Genomic DNA, 14,637 nt, shown 5'->3' with positions numbered 1-14,637 from the left:
GTCCCACCTGAAACCCTGCCAGTGCACCTCTTCCCCATCCCCATTGCCATTCCAATCCTACGGATACGTTATTCCCGATTCGCGCCTCACGTCGCGCGTCTGGTCAGCGAGTGCATCACGTCAACCTCAGTGCACTTGTTACCTCTGCACCGTTTGCTCACAACACGTGTGCACGGAAATCATCATTCGCCTCTGCACTTGTCGCGGCGCTGTTGCTGCGCATGAGCACGAGCACCTACGACCATGTCGTTGTCACCTGAGCGCAGCTTCTCGGCGGCCCCTTTGGACGCCCTGTCAAACATCGCGTCGTCCAACTCGACGCCGCCCACCACGGTGGCCGACAGCGCGAGCCTGCACTCTGACACGTCGAAGCATGACATGACTTCTGTCGCCGACCTCGCCGCCGACTCGCCCGACTCTGCGCAGATGGGGCCGCTGATCGAGCAGCAACTACGAGACGAAGCCATCCACAGAGCGGAAGCGGCCACGCCAGAGCGCAGTCGACGTGTCCGCGACGGCAAGAAGCCTGTCTACAATATTGCGCAGCTCATCGGCACCGCTGGACATGGGAAACGACGCGCCAAAGGCGACAGTGTCTCGAACCGTCGACGCCGCACAATTGGCAGGGCCACAGACATCGACCAGGAGGACCCAGATACAATCAAGGGAGGTACACCTACGCGACGCACACGGCGGTCGCTTGGCTCAACAACGACAAAAACTCACACCGAAGCCTCACCTAGGCCGAAGCGCGTAGCGGCGCGTCAGCCCACCCCTGCTGCCTCTCGTCAAGCCACGCCAGTGGTGGCTGATCGACCGGGCGTCTCGACGCGTCGCAGCCGCCGCTCAGGTGATGTGAATGAGAAGGATATTCCACGCGAGTTACGCCGTCTCGAGGACACCAAGGAGTTCTCTCACGTCGACGATAGCCCCGTCGTCTACACTGTGTGGTCCAATGGCAAATACGTCGATCCCAACCAGGTCAAGAAGGAGGAGGAGCGCAAGAAGGCAAAGCAGGCTGTCGAGGAGCTCAAGGTGGAGGAGGAGCCCGTCACACAGGGCAAGAAACGTCGCGTCAAAAAGTACCTGGACAAGGGTCTCTATGCCGGCCAGGACGCTCCCAAGGATCCCCTGAAGGGCTTGACGCCTGGGGAGAAGAAGCAGCTGGACGATTTGCCGGAGCTGAGGCCCGGCGGCGTGGTCAACAAGGTTATGCCTTTACCCATGTTCACCGGCCTGCGCACGCTGATTGCCGGGCGTGACTTCAAGCTTCCGTTCAACATCTGCAATCCGCTCCCGCCCGGCCAGCCGAAGCCGGATGAGTGGAGGAAGATGACAAAGAGTGAGTCTAACCCGGATTGATCTGCGTTGGGCCAACATCATGCTGACTTTTGGTAGACCGGTTCATTGGTGAATCCAAGGACATTTGGCGCAAGAGTGACCACTTTCATGATTACCAATCCAAATGTGTCTGCAAAGCCACAGATGACGACCCCTGCGGGGAGAGCTGCCAGAACAGAATCATGCTGTACGAGTGTGATGAAACCAACTGCAACGTTGGTCCCGAACTTTGCAGGAACCGCGCATTCCGCGACCTCACCAAGCGCCGCAACAAGGGCGGCAAATATCGCGTTGGCGTGGAGGTTGTCAAGACGTCGGATCGTGGCTACGGTGTCCGTGCCAACCGCGGCTTTGCGCCTGGGCAGATCATCATGGAGTATGCTGGCGAGATCATCACGGAAGAGGAATGTGATCGCCGGATGAATGAGGTTTACAAGGACAACGAGGTGAGTTGCTTATCCGTCGCTATCGGTTCGCCCATACTGACCCAGCAGTGCTACTATCTCATGAGCTTCGATCAGAATATGATCATCGACGCCACGTCAGGCAGCATTGCGCGGTTCGTCAACCACAGCTGCAATCCCAACTGCAGGATGATTAAATGGATCGTCTCTGGACAGCCACGGATGGCACTGTTTGCGGGGGACAACCCCATTTACACCGGCGATGAGCTGACCTACGACTACAACTTCGACCCCTTCTCCGCCAAGAACGTGCAGCTCTGCTTGTGCGGCGAGGAAAAGTGCCGCGGCGTGCTGGGGCCCAAGACCCGGCACGAGGCGGTCCAGCAGCCTGGCATGGTCAAGGCCACCGCCGGCGGCGGCAAGCGCAAGTTGGGTGCCGCGCTGTCTGGCAAGGCAGACGGGCGAGACGCCAAGAAGCCTCGCATCACGAGCACAAAGGGCGCACTGGCCAGCGTGGGCCTCAAGATCTCGCACGGCACAGCGACTGCTATCAAGAAGGGTGTATCCGCCGTCAAAAAGGCGACTGCTTTGGGTGGCAAGGCATCGGCCGCCAAGAGCCGGGGCAAGGGACAGGCCGTCGTCAAGAAGACGTCGACGAGCCGGGTGGTCAAGGCCTACGTCAAGACCGGGCCTGCCAGGAAACGCGTTTCGACAACGACGAAGGTCAAGGGCAAGGCGGGCTCGGGCGTGCTCAAGACCAAGACGATCCGCAAGACGGTCACGGCAGAGGCGAGGGCGCGAGCCACCAAGGGCCCGAAGAATGCAGCCGCCAAGAAGAGAAAGGAGGCTGCCCTGGACAAGACGTATGACATTGCTTCGTTGTAGAGAAAGGGCGCCAGTGCATGAGGAGGGTAGCTATGTTGCAAGTAAGCACGCAAGTGCTCAACGCGCTTGTGGGAGGTGGTGTACGTTGTTTGGTGGAAAGGACAGAGCCCCAGACCTGGACGGACTCGGGATATCTTTCAGTTACTCTCATGATCACACATTACAAGGCCATGGCGTTCCGGCATGCAGGGAAACAGGCAGGGAAGGGGAGAGGAATATGGGAGTCAGGGTGTTGGCAGACGGGAGGGCGGCAGTAGGACTTTTGCACGCACACGACCAGGTAATCTTTTAGGAAAGCAATGTATACTTTGGCATACTGTCTGTTCTGCGAACTCATGCTCTCTATATTTGGATGCCGGCAAAGTGTGCGGTGTGGCCTGTGGTTTTGGCTGTTCGAGATCACGAATGCTACTATATGAGAAAATGTCAACAAGATCTGTCGCTCTAACCAAAAATAGCGCGATGAAGCCAACTGCCGGGCTTTTTGGCCGTTGACCGAGATAGCGGGCGATGAAGGCGAGCTATTTGGTTCTAGAAGCCGTTCACCCGTTTGACGCCAGGCTCTTGACACACCGAGCTGCACGGAGACCATCATGTCCACATATTGAGAGGCCGATGGAGTAGATGGGTCGGCTCTTGTCGGGGCTCCACGCTCCAAGCCTCCAACAAGTCCCCTTGCATGAGGTTTTTTTTCCCTTCCGCTTCGAGTGATCGCCCTACTCCGACGTTGATCATAGCGGCGGTCAAGTGCCCAATTGCCCATTTTGTGAGCAGCATGCATTGATGGTCGATCTGTGGCCTGGGCTGCTGTTGAACAAACATGGCTTAGGGCATCGATGGAAGAGGGGGTGGGCGATCTACCTTGACAACAATTTGCGGTGTGCTAACGAACTAACAATTGATGCATTCATGCCATCTGTGAGCTTCTCCAAATCAAAATGGGTACTAGGAGGCCGGAATGGGACTTTATATTGTGTGTCTCAGGTGCTAACACGTACTGCTGCTTGCGACCCTTGTTGACGATCCATCCGTAGTGCTGTAGGTTAGGCAGTACCCGTGCGCGTCAACGGAGATATGCCCACCCGGAAAGAAAACTGTCCAGATGCGGTCTTTCTGCACGTGAGTCTCACCTAAAAATACGCCTGTAATCATTGGTCACTGTGAATTTGTGATCGAATTGTGCCTTCTGCAGCATTCTAGTTGCCGTCCCGTGCAGTGGAGTAAATGCACGACTAGAATCCGACTGCTAGTCCCTGATTGTGTCGGCTTTGTGTCGGCCCAAAAAAGCGGTGTCGTGTTTCCCCAAGTGCCCACCAAACTCATGACACAGATGGACCCAAGCCAGCCCGGCCCCCACCAGTTGTGGACGAAGACGACACAAAGTTGAAGAAGATGTCTGAGACAACATCCGCGACTCTGGTCGAAAGCGGCTGAGGAGCCACTCGTGTCAAGTCAACATGGTCGTCGCGAGCGGGATCAGACCTCGTCACTCAAGGATTCATCTACCGCTGTCGCTGACGTAGGGGTTTGTATTTGAATTACGTCGGTGTTGATAAGTTAACATGAACTGCCTGGGGTGGGGGGGGGAGGGCACTCGAGCAATCGGATAAGCGACACGTACAGATCCACTACTTCTGCCATTGTCCAATGAGGCTACCTCGTTAGGACGGCAGTAGTGGGCGAATTGCGTCGACATTATACACAATCAACCAATCAAAGGCCACCGCTAAGACGGCAGAACGAACTCGTGGAGACGTCAGATCTGTCTTGACGCGACAGCAACACCAGGAGTGCCCGGGGGACTGCCAGGCACCAATCATATCTGTGGAGTCATGCATGCGGAGTACGTGCCGACTGGGGCAGGGCAGCATCTCCTCGCTCCTCGCTCACTCACCGGCCATACTGGGCATCTTTTGGTGAGAAGCACTCGAGCGAGTCGAGCCTGCCGGTCTGGAAAACTCTTCAGCACTGCCTGTTATCATTGCTCCAAAAGCAGATGCGCTAGATGATTAGTCTACCGTAGAAGTCACAGTGCCATTACTTGTACTTCTGGTATCTCGCTACGTCCCCGCCTCATTCTCGCCCATGCCGAGGAGCCCAGTCGTGCCTGCCCTCCCACCCCTCCCAAGTCTAGTCTACCTTTGGGTAGTCTTCAAGTTCTGCCTGTCTGGCTGGCTCCTGCCCGCCACGTGCAACGCGATGGCGAAGTCGCCACGGAGACGGCGGACTGAAAGGCGACTGGACTCGAGTCAAGTCTGGCCTGGCTGTCCCTGGAGATGAATGGCCTAAGCCGCATTCCAACCCTCTGCGTCACTGCGCTCGCGATCTCTCACGTCTCACCTGGAACCGACTGGACCGGCAGATCAGTCCGCGTCCGACGAAATCTACGGACTGCCAAGGAAAAGCGCCAGATTATTCACTCACCTTTCCCAGCACGTGTAATCTCCAGGCAAGTCACTCACCCAACGGCTGCAGCGCTGCACGGCGGTAAAGCGGATCAGGGCGGCTGGAGGTTCCTGTGGGGATCGTGCTTCATCGCTGCATCAGACTCCATCAGTTGCCCAGCGCCGGCGGAGCCTCGATCTTGGCGTGGCCCACGGCCTTTGCCGATGACGGTCGTTGCTAATTTTTAATTAGTTTCCTACTGCTACCGGACAACCTTAATCCTTAAGTTGAGCCGCCCCCGTCCTCCTCCTCTTGGATTGTTCCCCTCTTCTCTTCTTCTTGTCAGTCTGATTGTAGCCGATTTCTGGAGAGAGGCTCAGATTTCCAACTCACTCCCTCTCCCGTCTCTCCTACCAATCTGCTGCTTCGGCGTCTCATTGAATTGGGACCGTCCCCCCAGCACATCCATCGACAGCCTGTCTGCCGGTCGATTGCAACCTTATGGAGTGAGCGCTTTCATCAACATCACAACCACCACCCACCACAAAAAAACTCGAGTATAGCAAGTGAAAAGCACACCCAGGCGCTCACCCACTTCGCGTCCCAACAACATGGGTCAGGAAGAGAAGCGCCCCACCGAGGGCCATGTGAGCGGCCAGGCCAACGAGCCCATGTCGGCGCCGGCCCACTGCCTCAGCGTGAACGAGGTGGCCACGCAGCTGGGCGCCAACATCGACTCGGGTCTGAGTGACGATGACGGCAAGTCGCGTCTCGACAAGTACGGCGCCAACGACCTCGGTGACGCCAAGGGCGTGTCGCCCGTCCGCATCTTCGTCGCCCAGGTGGCCAATGCCATGACACTAGTCCTGATCATGGCCATGGCCGTCAGTTTCGGTATCGGTTCATACATTGAAGGTGGTGTCATCACCGGCGTCATTGCACTCAACGTCATTGTCGGATTCTTCCAAGAGTACTCGGCCGAGAAGACCATGGACTCGCTGCGCTCGCTGAGCTCGCCGACAGCCCGTGTTGTCCGCGGTGGCGACGTCAAGACTATTCCCTCGGGCGATATTGTCCCAGGTGATCTCATTGAGCTGAAGACTGGTGACACCATCCCCGCAGATATTCGTGTCTTTGAGGCCGTGAACTTTGAAACAGACGAAGCCCTCTTGACCGGAGAGTCTCTGCCCGTCCGCAAGAAGGAGAACGAGACGTTTGAGGAGAAGACTGGACCCGGTGACCGCCTTAACGTGGCCTACAGTTCCTCCACTGTCACCAAGGGCCGTGCCAAGGGTATCGTCTTCGCTACCGGTGTCTACACTGAGATTGGTGCTATCGCCGCCGAGCTTCGCAAGAAGGACTCGAAGCGCCGCCCCGTCAAGCGCAAGCCCGATGGCTCAGCCAAGCCCCATCGTTACGCCCAGGCTTGGACACTCACTGCCACCGATGCCGTTGGCCGCTTCCTCGGTGTCAATGTCGGAACCCCGCTCCAGAGGAAGCTGTCAAAGCTGGCCATCCTGCTGTTTGGTATTGCTGTCGTTTGTGCCATCATCGTGCTCGGTGCCAATGAGTTCAGCGACCAACAGGAGGTTATCATCTACGCCGTCGCCACCGGTCTCTCCATGATTCCCGCCAGTTTGGTCGTCGTGCTCACCATCACCATGGCCGCCGGAACAAAGCGCATGGTCAAGAGGAACGTCATCGTCCGCAACCTCAAGTCCCTCGAGGCTCTGGGTGCCGTCACCGATATCTGCTCTGACAAGACCGGTACCCTGACGCAGGGCAAGATGGTCGCCCGTAACGCCTGGCTGCCCGGCTTCGGCACCTTCACCATTGAGAACTCATCCTCGCCCTTCGATCCTACTGCTGGAGACATCCGCCACCACACCGATTCCCCCCACCAAATCGATTTCAAGACAGGCGGCGACTCATGCGGTACCCTCGCCGAGCCCGCTGCTCACGTCGAGAAGGGCGCCGAGGCGCTTGCGTCCTTCCTTGACACCGCCTCCCTCGCCAACCTTGCGACCGTCCAGAAGAAGAAGACGGACGAGTGGGAGGCACGCGGCGACCCCACCGAGATTGCCATCCAGGTCTTCTCGTCTCGCTTTGGCGCCAATCGTGTGGACCGCACCCACGGCGAGAAGCCTCAGTGGGCCGACGTCGCCGAGCTGCCCTTTGACTCGGATGTCAAGCGCATGTCTGTCGTCATGAGGAACACGGGCACCGGCAAGATGACGGCCTATACCAAGGGTGCCGTCGAGCGTGTCATCCAGATCTGCACCACCTACTCCGGCGGCGAGATGACTGACGAGTTCCGCCAGGAGATCCTGCGCAACATGGAGGTCTTTGCCAGCCTGGGTCTTCGCGTCCTCGCCCTGGCCAGCAAGCCCTACGAGCACGAAATCAAGGAGGGCGAGGAGATTGAGAGGGCTACCGTCGAGGGTGACCTCATGTTCCACGGCCTCGTCGGTCTCTACGATCCCCCTCGCGCTGAGTCTGCCCCCGCCGTCCGAAGCTGCCACGAGGCTGGTATCTCCGTACACATGTTGACTGGTGACCACCCCGAGACCGCCAAAGCCATCGCCATCGAGGTCGGCATCCTGCCCTCCCGCATGGGCGACGTCGCTAAGGATGTCGCTGCCGCCATGGTCATGACCGCCACCAGCTTCGACGCCCTGACCGACGACCAGGTCGATGAGCTCCCCGTCCTTCCCCTCGTTATTGCTCGCTGTGCGCCCTCGACCAAGGTCCGCATGATTGAGGCCCTCCACCGCAGGAAGCGTTTCTGCGCCATGACGGGTGATGGTGTCAACGACTCGCCCTCTCTGCGCCGTGCTGATGTCGGTATTGCCATGGGCCAGGCCGGCTCTGATGTCGCCAAGGTGAGTCTTTGTCTCTTCCATTTCATCATAGCCTCCCCCGCTAATATGATTCCAGGACGCCTCTGACATTGTTCTCACGGACGATAACTTCGCCTCGATCGTCTCCGCCATCGAAGAGGGCCGACGTATCTTTGATAACATCCAAAAATTCATTCTCCACGTGCTGTCCGAGAACGTCGCTCAGGCACTCACGCTGCTCGTTGGTCTGGCCTTCAAGGATAACACTGGGGTGTCCGTGTTTCCCCTGGCACCCGTGCAGATCATCTGGATCATCATGGCCACCAGTGGTCTGCCCGACATGGGTCTTGGATTCGAGCAAGCCGTCTCCGGCATCATGCACCGCCCCCCTCACTCGCTCAAGGCTGGTGTCTTCACAAAGGAATTCCTAGTCGACATGCTCGTCTACGGTGTTTGGATCGCCGCGCTCTGCTTGGGCGCCTTCAGCTTAGTCGTCTTCGGCTTCAGCAGCGGCAGCAACATCGGCCCCACTGGCGAAAATCTCGGCCCTCTCGGACTGGACTGCAACAATAACGCTTCAGAGTACTGTGACACTGTCTTCCGCGCCCGCGCCACCACTTTCGCCTGCCTGACCTGGTTCGCCCTCTTCCTCGCCTGGGAGATGATTGACATGCGCCGGTCCTTCTTCCGCATGCAGCCCGGCTCCAAGAAGTACTTTACCCAGTGGATGCACGATATCTGGCGCAACCAGTTCCTCTTCTGGGCCATTATCGCCGGTATCGTCACTATGTTCCCCATCATTTATATCCCCGTGCTCAACGAGGAGGTCTTCAAGCACATGCCCATCACTTGGGAGTGGGCCATTGTCTTTATCGCCGCTGCCCTCTTTTTTATGGGTGTCGAGCTCTGGAAGTGGGGCAAGCGTATCTTCTTCCGTAAACGTGCTAAGAAGGCCACGGGCACCGCGTTCAAGGACATGGATATCGAGGAGAGAGTGTTTGGCGAGTTCCTCGGCGGCTCGAGCGGCAGCACCGAGAAAGAGAAATAGAACAAGGGTCAACCTATGCTTGGGGGAGAATGAACATTTGACATGCCGATCATGACAAGGCACATATATACTCAAAAGTCCGTCCACCCAAAAGAAAAAAAAAAAAAAAAGCATGGGAGATATCATTTAGTAGTTAAGATCATATATTTGCTACATACAGGACAAATACAATTGGAAAGCGTTTTCTCTCATTTACCCGTCGGCACAGTATATGCCATGAGGTTGACGTCCCGTTCTACTTGACCTTGTCCGTGCTCCTCACCCATCCAGCCGTCATTGCCCGTTCCGTGAACGGTCACCTCAGGAGTCTCCTGACTTGACATTGTGAGAATAATTGGAGGATCGAGTGTTCTAGTGGGAGGAGCAAAGGAAGTACTAATAATCTGTGTGAGCGAAAGATGCTCGCTCGTAGCAGCGGAGAGAGCGTGTCAAGTAATATTTGTAGATGATTTCCAAAGTCCTATAGAATCCACCTTTTGCCTTTCGTTGACCTAACTGACGTCGTATTAGCTCCTCATTACCGTGCAGTAGACGTTCTAATGGGCCGTGTCTCGCACTACTCGATATCAGGTGTTGCTCTGCTGCTCCCCGCTTCTATGCATCGTACCTCTCGCACCTCGTACCGCCCATCTCTCGCACTGAGAACGAAGCACCGCTCCGCAAAGATGCCCATGTCGTTGTACTCCCGCCAAAGCGGGTCGAGACGACGCACCATGACGCGTCGCCAGCCGCCCACGTTGATGGTGATGCTCTTCCAGGGTCTTTGGCGGCTGAGAAGACGGTTGAGTATCCGTTGGCTGGCGAACCTGTCCACATCGTGTGTTGGTATCGACTCGCCACAGGGTGTGATGAGCGTCTGGACGTGAAGAATGACCTCCTCCAGCCGCGGGCACAGACAGAGCGCGTCAAGAAAGCGCTGTGAATCGGGTCCCTGAATGTCCATGTCCATCTCCAGACGCCGCAAGCACGGGAGACGCTCTGCGATCTGGGTCAAGTCCGAGGCACGCATTGTCGGACAGGAGCGTTTGTCGTCTGCGAAACCAACGTGGTCCCTGAACCGTACATCCTCCAAGGAGTGACCGTGCCGTATCAATGCATCCACGGGAAATAGCCCGACGTGACATGTGATCCGTAGTGATCGCAAGTCTTGGAGGTGATGTTTGACCAAGCCATACAGCAGTCGTGTCGCTTCCCGCCTCTTGTCCGGCAGGTGCGCGCTCCAGTCCTCTATGTGTAGGTGGCGTAATCTCCCCAGAGTCGTAAAGTCGAGGGACTGCAGAAAGTTGTGATAGGGCACGGCTGTGAGGACCAGGCTCTGCAGCTGCGAAAAGTCCCAGTGTCTTCGGACCTGCTCCGGCGTATGATTCCACCCGTACGACCGCAGCGATAGCTCTCTCAGGGGGGGCATGCGCTCCCCTACCCCGAACGCCAGCTGGGTTCCCTGCCCTCGATCCTGGTACTCGAAAATTCGGAGATGGGGTGCATGTACGAGGAGGTGTTTGACTGCGTCGAGACGCGCAGTCAATGGCGGTGTTGGACTGGCGATGGTGAGGGATGTGAGAAGGTCGCTGGGTATGGCTCTTCTGTAGGCCTCGCAATCAAACTGTCGAAGCGGCAACCCCTCGATCCGTAGCTCTGTACCGTCCTGTCGCATTCGCTCCGTGTCGAGGACAGCCCTGGGGAGCCACTGACCAGCGTCGTCCTGCAGACCATGGCCCTCGAACCGCCACCTGTTTTGTCAGCTCTCCTTCTTCATCCCACAAAAAGGCCACTCTTCCTTCCAGCCACTCACGTTATGGACTTGAGTGTGCCTACCCATCTCAGTACTCCTCTTACCCCTGGAGCGTAGAGGGACCCAGGTATAATGATGTGTTTTGTATATCGCTCCACGTGATGCTTAACTCGAGGACAGCAGCAGGCTGACAAGACTCGGTCATGCAGCTCGAATACGTGGTACAAGACTGGTGTCGCAATGTTATCGAAACGACGGCACACACGTCGCACGTTCCACAGTGAGGACTGGTCTATTCCCCGCAGCTACACACACGCGCAGGTCAGCGTTTCAGCGTTCTTTCCCCCCTCCCCCCCCCCTCCCACCCCGTACGTAGGTAGACCGCGGGCAACCGTACCCACCTGCTCACATATCAAGCTCAGGAGCTCGGAGCTCAAGTGCTCTAGACTGCTGGTCATCGCTTTGGAGGCGGCGCCGACAACATGTGTACCGTCCAGGACCGACGCCTTCCGCCGTAGCTTCCTCGGTTGAAGGGCATGGGGCGCAGAAAGAGGGGGAGGGGACAAGAGGGTGGCCGATCCTGTGGTCAACGACATGATATTCCGAGGGTGGCTCGCGCGTTGCGTGTTCTGATTTCAGCTGCCTGTCGCGGTGGTCCATCGGCGGAGGGAGGGAGGAACGCAACGAACGTGAGGAGGGTATGCGTGCGTTGGGTGAGTACGTATGGGAAGTCAGTGGAAGGGAGGTGGGAAATGTAGTGAAATATGACCCATCGGGCATGACTAGGCCGCAAGAGGTAATGCAGGCGAAATGCGCGGTCAAAGAGGCCTATATGCAGGGCCGTATATACATATACATGGACACAGAGTTGTTTGAACAATGGGCGGCAGAAGCCATGTCTGTCTGATGTCGCGTTGTGGTGGAGAGACGGGCCGTGGCCAGGAAGGGTCCCCAGTCGAGGAGGTCTATTGTGTAAGCTAATCCATTTGCACATTCAGCGAATACCGTCGTGTTTAAACCGTGGACGAGGGGCTGGGATCACAGCAGTGTCAACGCACCGCAGAGGCTGAGCAGCAGGAGGAATCAAGGCTTCCTTCACTTGGAGGCGCTTGTTTCGCAAGAATGTCCGAAAGAGGCATCTGCAGGGCCTGTCCGGCCAATCGCAGGCGCGACCCGCTTGTCTCTCGGAGAGTTAGTGGGTCTGTCCTGGGGGCTGGCGTGTGACGCTGAAACTATCGCATGTTCTCGAACTTTATTGGAATACTATATGAGCGCAGAGTGTCTGGCAACATGTAGAGATAGGTGCCAATCGATGACAACGGAGATGTAGTGGAGGAGAATAAAGCGTGCGTATCAACCTACTCCACCAATCGACCCATACTTTCTACCAGTAGACCCTGTCCAAGACGTCTGGTCGCAACAAAACATGCCGGGACCACAAGAACTTCCGCTGCGTATCATCATCACGCATTACATTACACGAATACAAAGAGATACAAAGTACTATCCAAATTCCTCTCCGCTCCTCACGGACCACTTGCAGAGCGCAGAGTCGCAGACGTGGCATGGTTTTGGCCCCAGCTTATTTGTTCGTCGAGATTACCTCTTTGGGACAAGCGCGTATGTACAGCCCGCATGGCCGTACTCCGATAGGCACTAATTATATTCCCGACGCCGACGAGGTCAACTCGGAGACGGGAGGAGAACAGCATGGACGAGGCACACGTCGTGCATTCCTGTGAGGAGAGCGATCAATCATCGTCAGACTCTACACGTAGGACGAGGTGGCGGCATCCCTTCAACAATCACTCTGTAGACCCAAGGTAACTCGGGGGAATCAATTCTGTTCTTCTCGAAATCGAAATGGTCGGGTATTGTATGTTTCATGACCGTGACTAGAATTTGGCAGGCAAGCCCAATGTCCACCGCAACGTCCTACGACAGGCGCATCGGCTCAGTCGCCTTGTCCTTCTCCTTGGCAGCGGCAGGCGGCGCGCCGTACAGGTCAGCATCCTCCGACTCGCCATCGATCTCTCTCCTTCGCGTAGAGCTGGCACCGCCAGCACCTGCCACGGCTGACGATGGACCGTCAGGCTGTCCGAACCCACCGGGGTGGTACGACTCGAAGTGATGGCGCTGGTGCTCCTCTGGATCCCGGAAGGGATCCTGCGCATCAGCGGCATCCCCGAGGGGCCCCGCAGTCGCCTTGCCCTTGCCGTTGACAATGTGGGGGTCCTCGGGGTGCTCACCAGACTCGTGTAGCTCAGCCTGCGATCGCTGCCAGGCCACGATTCTATCATCACCGTGGGCGTCGGGCGTCGCGACCTGGGGCGGGGAGGCTACGCCCATCTGTTTCCGCGCGTTGAGGACGGCGCGCTGGTGCTGGTTGAGCGCCGTTTGGAGCTGCTCGTTGGTGTCGATGAGGCTCTCCATCGTGTCGTTGTCGGGGGCGGGGTTGTCCGACTGCATGTAGCCCTGGATACTACGCGAGGCGCTCTGGCAGCGGTCGGCAAACTCCTTGATGAGATCGTTGTGAAGCATGTCGCTGGGTGACGTGTTCATGACGACCTGCTCCAGGAGCTTGGCGGATGTGCGGGCCTCCTCGAGACGGCTGGAGAGCTCAATGGGATCGGGGAGGCGCTTCGATGATTGCTGCGCACGCGCGGCGTAGTTCTGCGACTGGCGATACTGGGCTGGCTGCGGCTGCCACTGCTGCGGGTGCTGGTAGTACTGCTGCTGCTGGTACGCCTGCTGCCGCTGCTGTTGCATCATCTGCGGCGGCGGCCCGCCGTTCTTCTTAAAGGCATCCTCCTTCTGCGCCTTCCACATCTGAACGAGCGGCTGCAGGTTCTCGTCGTACTGCTTGGTGTGCTCAAAGTCGTCCAGCATCTCCATGAGCATGTGCCGCAGGCGCGTGTCGCGCACGTGCTTGAGCAGCTTGCGTGTGGTCTCGACAAACTCGGGCTCGCCGAGGTTGCGCGTGAAGGACGGTCCGGGGTTGTCGACGAGGATGCGCACGAGCATGAGGGCATTGTACTGCCACGCCGGCTTGCCGTTGTACTCCTTGCCGAGGAAGCGGCGGATCACGCGGGCGCACTCGGCAGCGGCGGCGGGGGATGACTCGGCGGCGTCGACAATGGGTGGGAGGTGGAGGATCTCGTCGCCTTTCATCTGGGACTTGCTGCCGCCCATTTCGCAAAAGGCTTGAACAGCCGCTCTCGCGTTGGTCTCGGGACTGCCAGACGCGGCGGCGGCTGCCCCGGCGGAGAATGGTGAGCCGGCTGCCCCCGCACCTGGTGACGACTCGTCTGCGGCATCGTGGCTGCTGCTGTGACCCCCGGCGCGCTTTCTGAAGCTGCCAATGACTTTGCCCACGTTGAGGCTGTTCTTCATGGACTTCATGGTCCCTGTTGCTGTTGTCCTCGCTTTACCGCGCGCGCGCGCGCTTTCGTATGCGTAGGCGCTGTCGATTTGTTCGGCTAGGGATATGGGCGGCCCGCTGGTGGAGGCGCTATCCTACGGCGACAATCACAATATGTGATAGCTCCCCGGTGGTGAGCGAGTGCGCTTCGGTGAGTGCACTGGGCGGGTGGGTAGGCAACTAGGAGGGTTGCAACAAGATGCGACGCCGCTGAACGCTAAAGATGCAAATGGACACGGTATCAGGCGCCGCAGCGCCAGGGTGGCTGATGCTCTGAATGTCCGGGTCTGGACGTGAAGCACAGAGGATGGAGGGACGATTGGAAGATGGAGAGGAGGAGAGGAAACAATGAGGCCTCGTTCTCACGGTCAGTCGTCCTGGGGGGGGTGGGCGGCTGCGGCTGCCTGGCCTTGGGGGTCCAGTGACTCCAGTCAGCCAATTTCGTCGTGCAGGGTCCAGTCCCTTCTTGTTGGTTACCCTAGACTAACGTATATAGTGTGGCTCAGTTGTCAATATTCGTAATGCGTCATGAGGACTAATTAAGCTCTTTTGACGTCCAAGTCTGCGCAAGCGAGACCAGA

General features: G+C 57.8%; 4 protein-coding genes across 4 annotated transcripts; 2 read left to right on the top strand and 2 right to left on the bottom strand.

Annotated features, from left to right (window-relative positions):
* Positions 1-243: 243 nt before the first annotated feature.
* On the top strand, positions 244-2,630 carry J7T54_008319 ([histone H3]-lysine4 N-trimethyltransferase ASH1L; the record flags this gene model as incomplete). The annotated part of the gene is made up of 3 exons (XM_051510242.1): positions 244-1,342; positions 1,399-1,787; positions 1,836-2,630. The coding sequence occupies 3 exons, from the start codon at positions 244-246 to the stop codon at positions 2,628-2,630; spliced, it is 2,283 nt and encodes a 760-aa protein (XP_051358841.1).
* A 2,996-nt stretch (positions 2,631-5,626) lies between these two features.
* On the top strand, positions 5,627-8,903 carry J7T54_008318 (Sodium transport ATPase-like protein; the record flags this gene model as incomplete). Its single annotated transcript, XM_051510241.1, has 2 exons — positions 5,627-7,897; positions 7,953-8,903. 2 exons carry the CDS (start codon positions 5,627-5,629, stop codon positions 8,901-8,903), a joined length of 3,222 nt encoding a protein of 1,073 aa, XP_051358840.1.
* A 556-nt stretch (positions 8,904-9,459) lies between these two features.
* J7T54_008317 (uncharacterized protein) lies at positions 9,460-11,231 on the bottom strand (the record flags this gene model as incomplete). Its single annotated transcript, XM_051510240.1, has 3 exons — positions 9,460-10,633; positions 10,696-10,714; positions 11,045-11,231. The coding sequence occupies 3 exons, from the start codon at positions 11,229-11,231 to the stop codon at positions 9,460-9,462; spliced, it is 1,380 nt and encodes a 459-aa protein (XP_051358839.1).
* Positions 11,232-12,570: 1,339 nt separating this feature from the next.
* Positions 12,571-14,037, bottom strand: J7T54_008316 (uncharacterized protein; the record flags this gene model as incomplete). The annotated part of the gene is made up of 1 exon (XM_051510239.1): positions 12,571-14,037. The coding sequence occupies one exon, from the start codon at positions 14,035-14,037 to the stop codon at positions 12,571-12,573; it is 1,467 nt and encodes a 488-aa protein (XP_051358838.1).
* Positions 14,038-14,637: the final 600 nt, after the last annotated feature.

The sequence above is a fragment of the Emericellopsis cladophorae genome (assembly GCF_022114955.1).
Source record: "Emericellopsis cladophorae strain MUM 19.33 chromosome Unknown NODE_88_length_62921_cov_114_971342, whole genome shotgun sequence".
NCBI classification, from domain to species: Eukaryota; Fungi; Ascomycota; class Sordariomycetes; order Hypocreales; family Bionectriaceae; genus Emericellopsis; species Emericellopsis cladophorae.
Note: the sequence above shows the minus strand (reverse complement) of the source record. Positions and strands in the feature narration are given on the sequence as shown.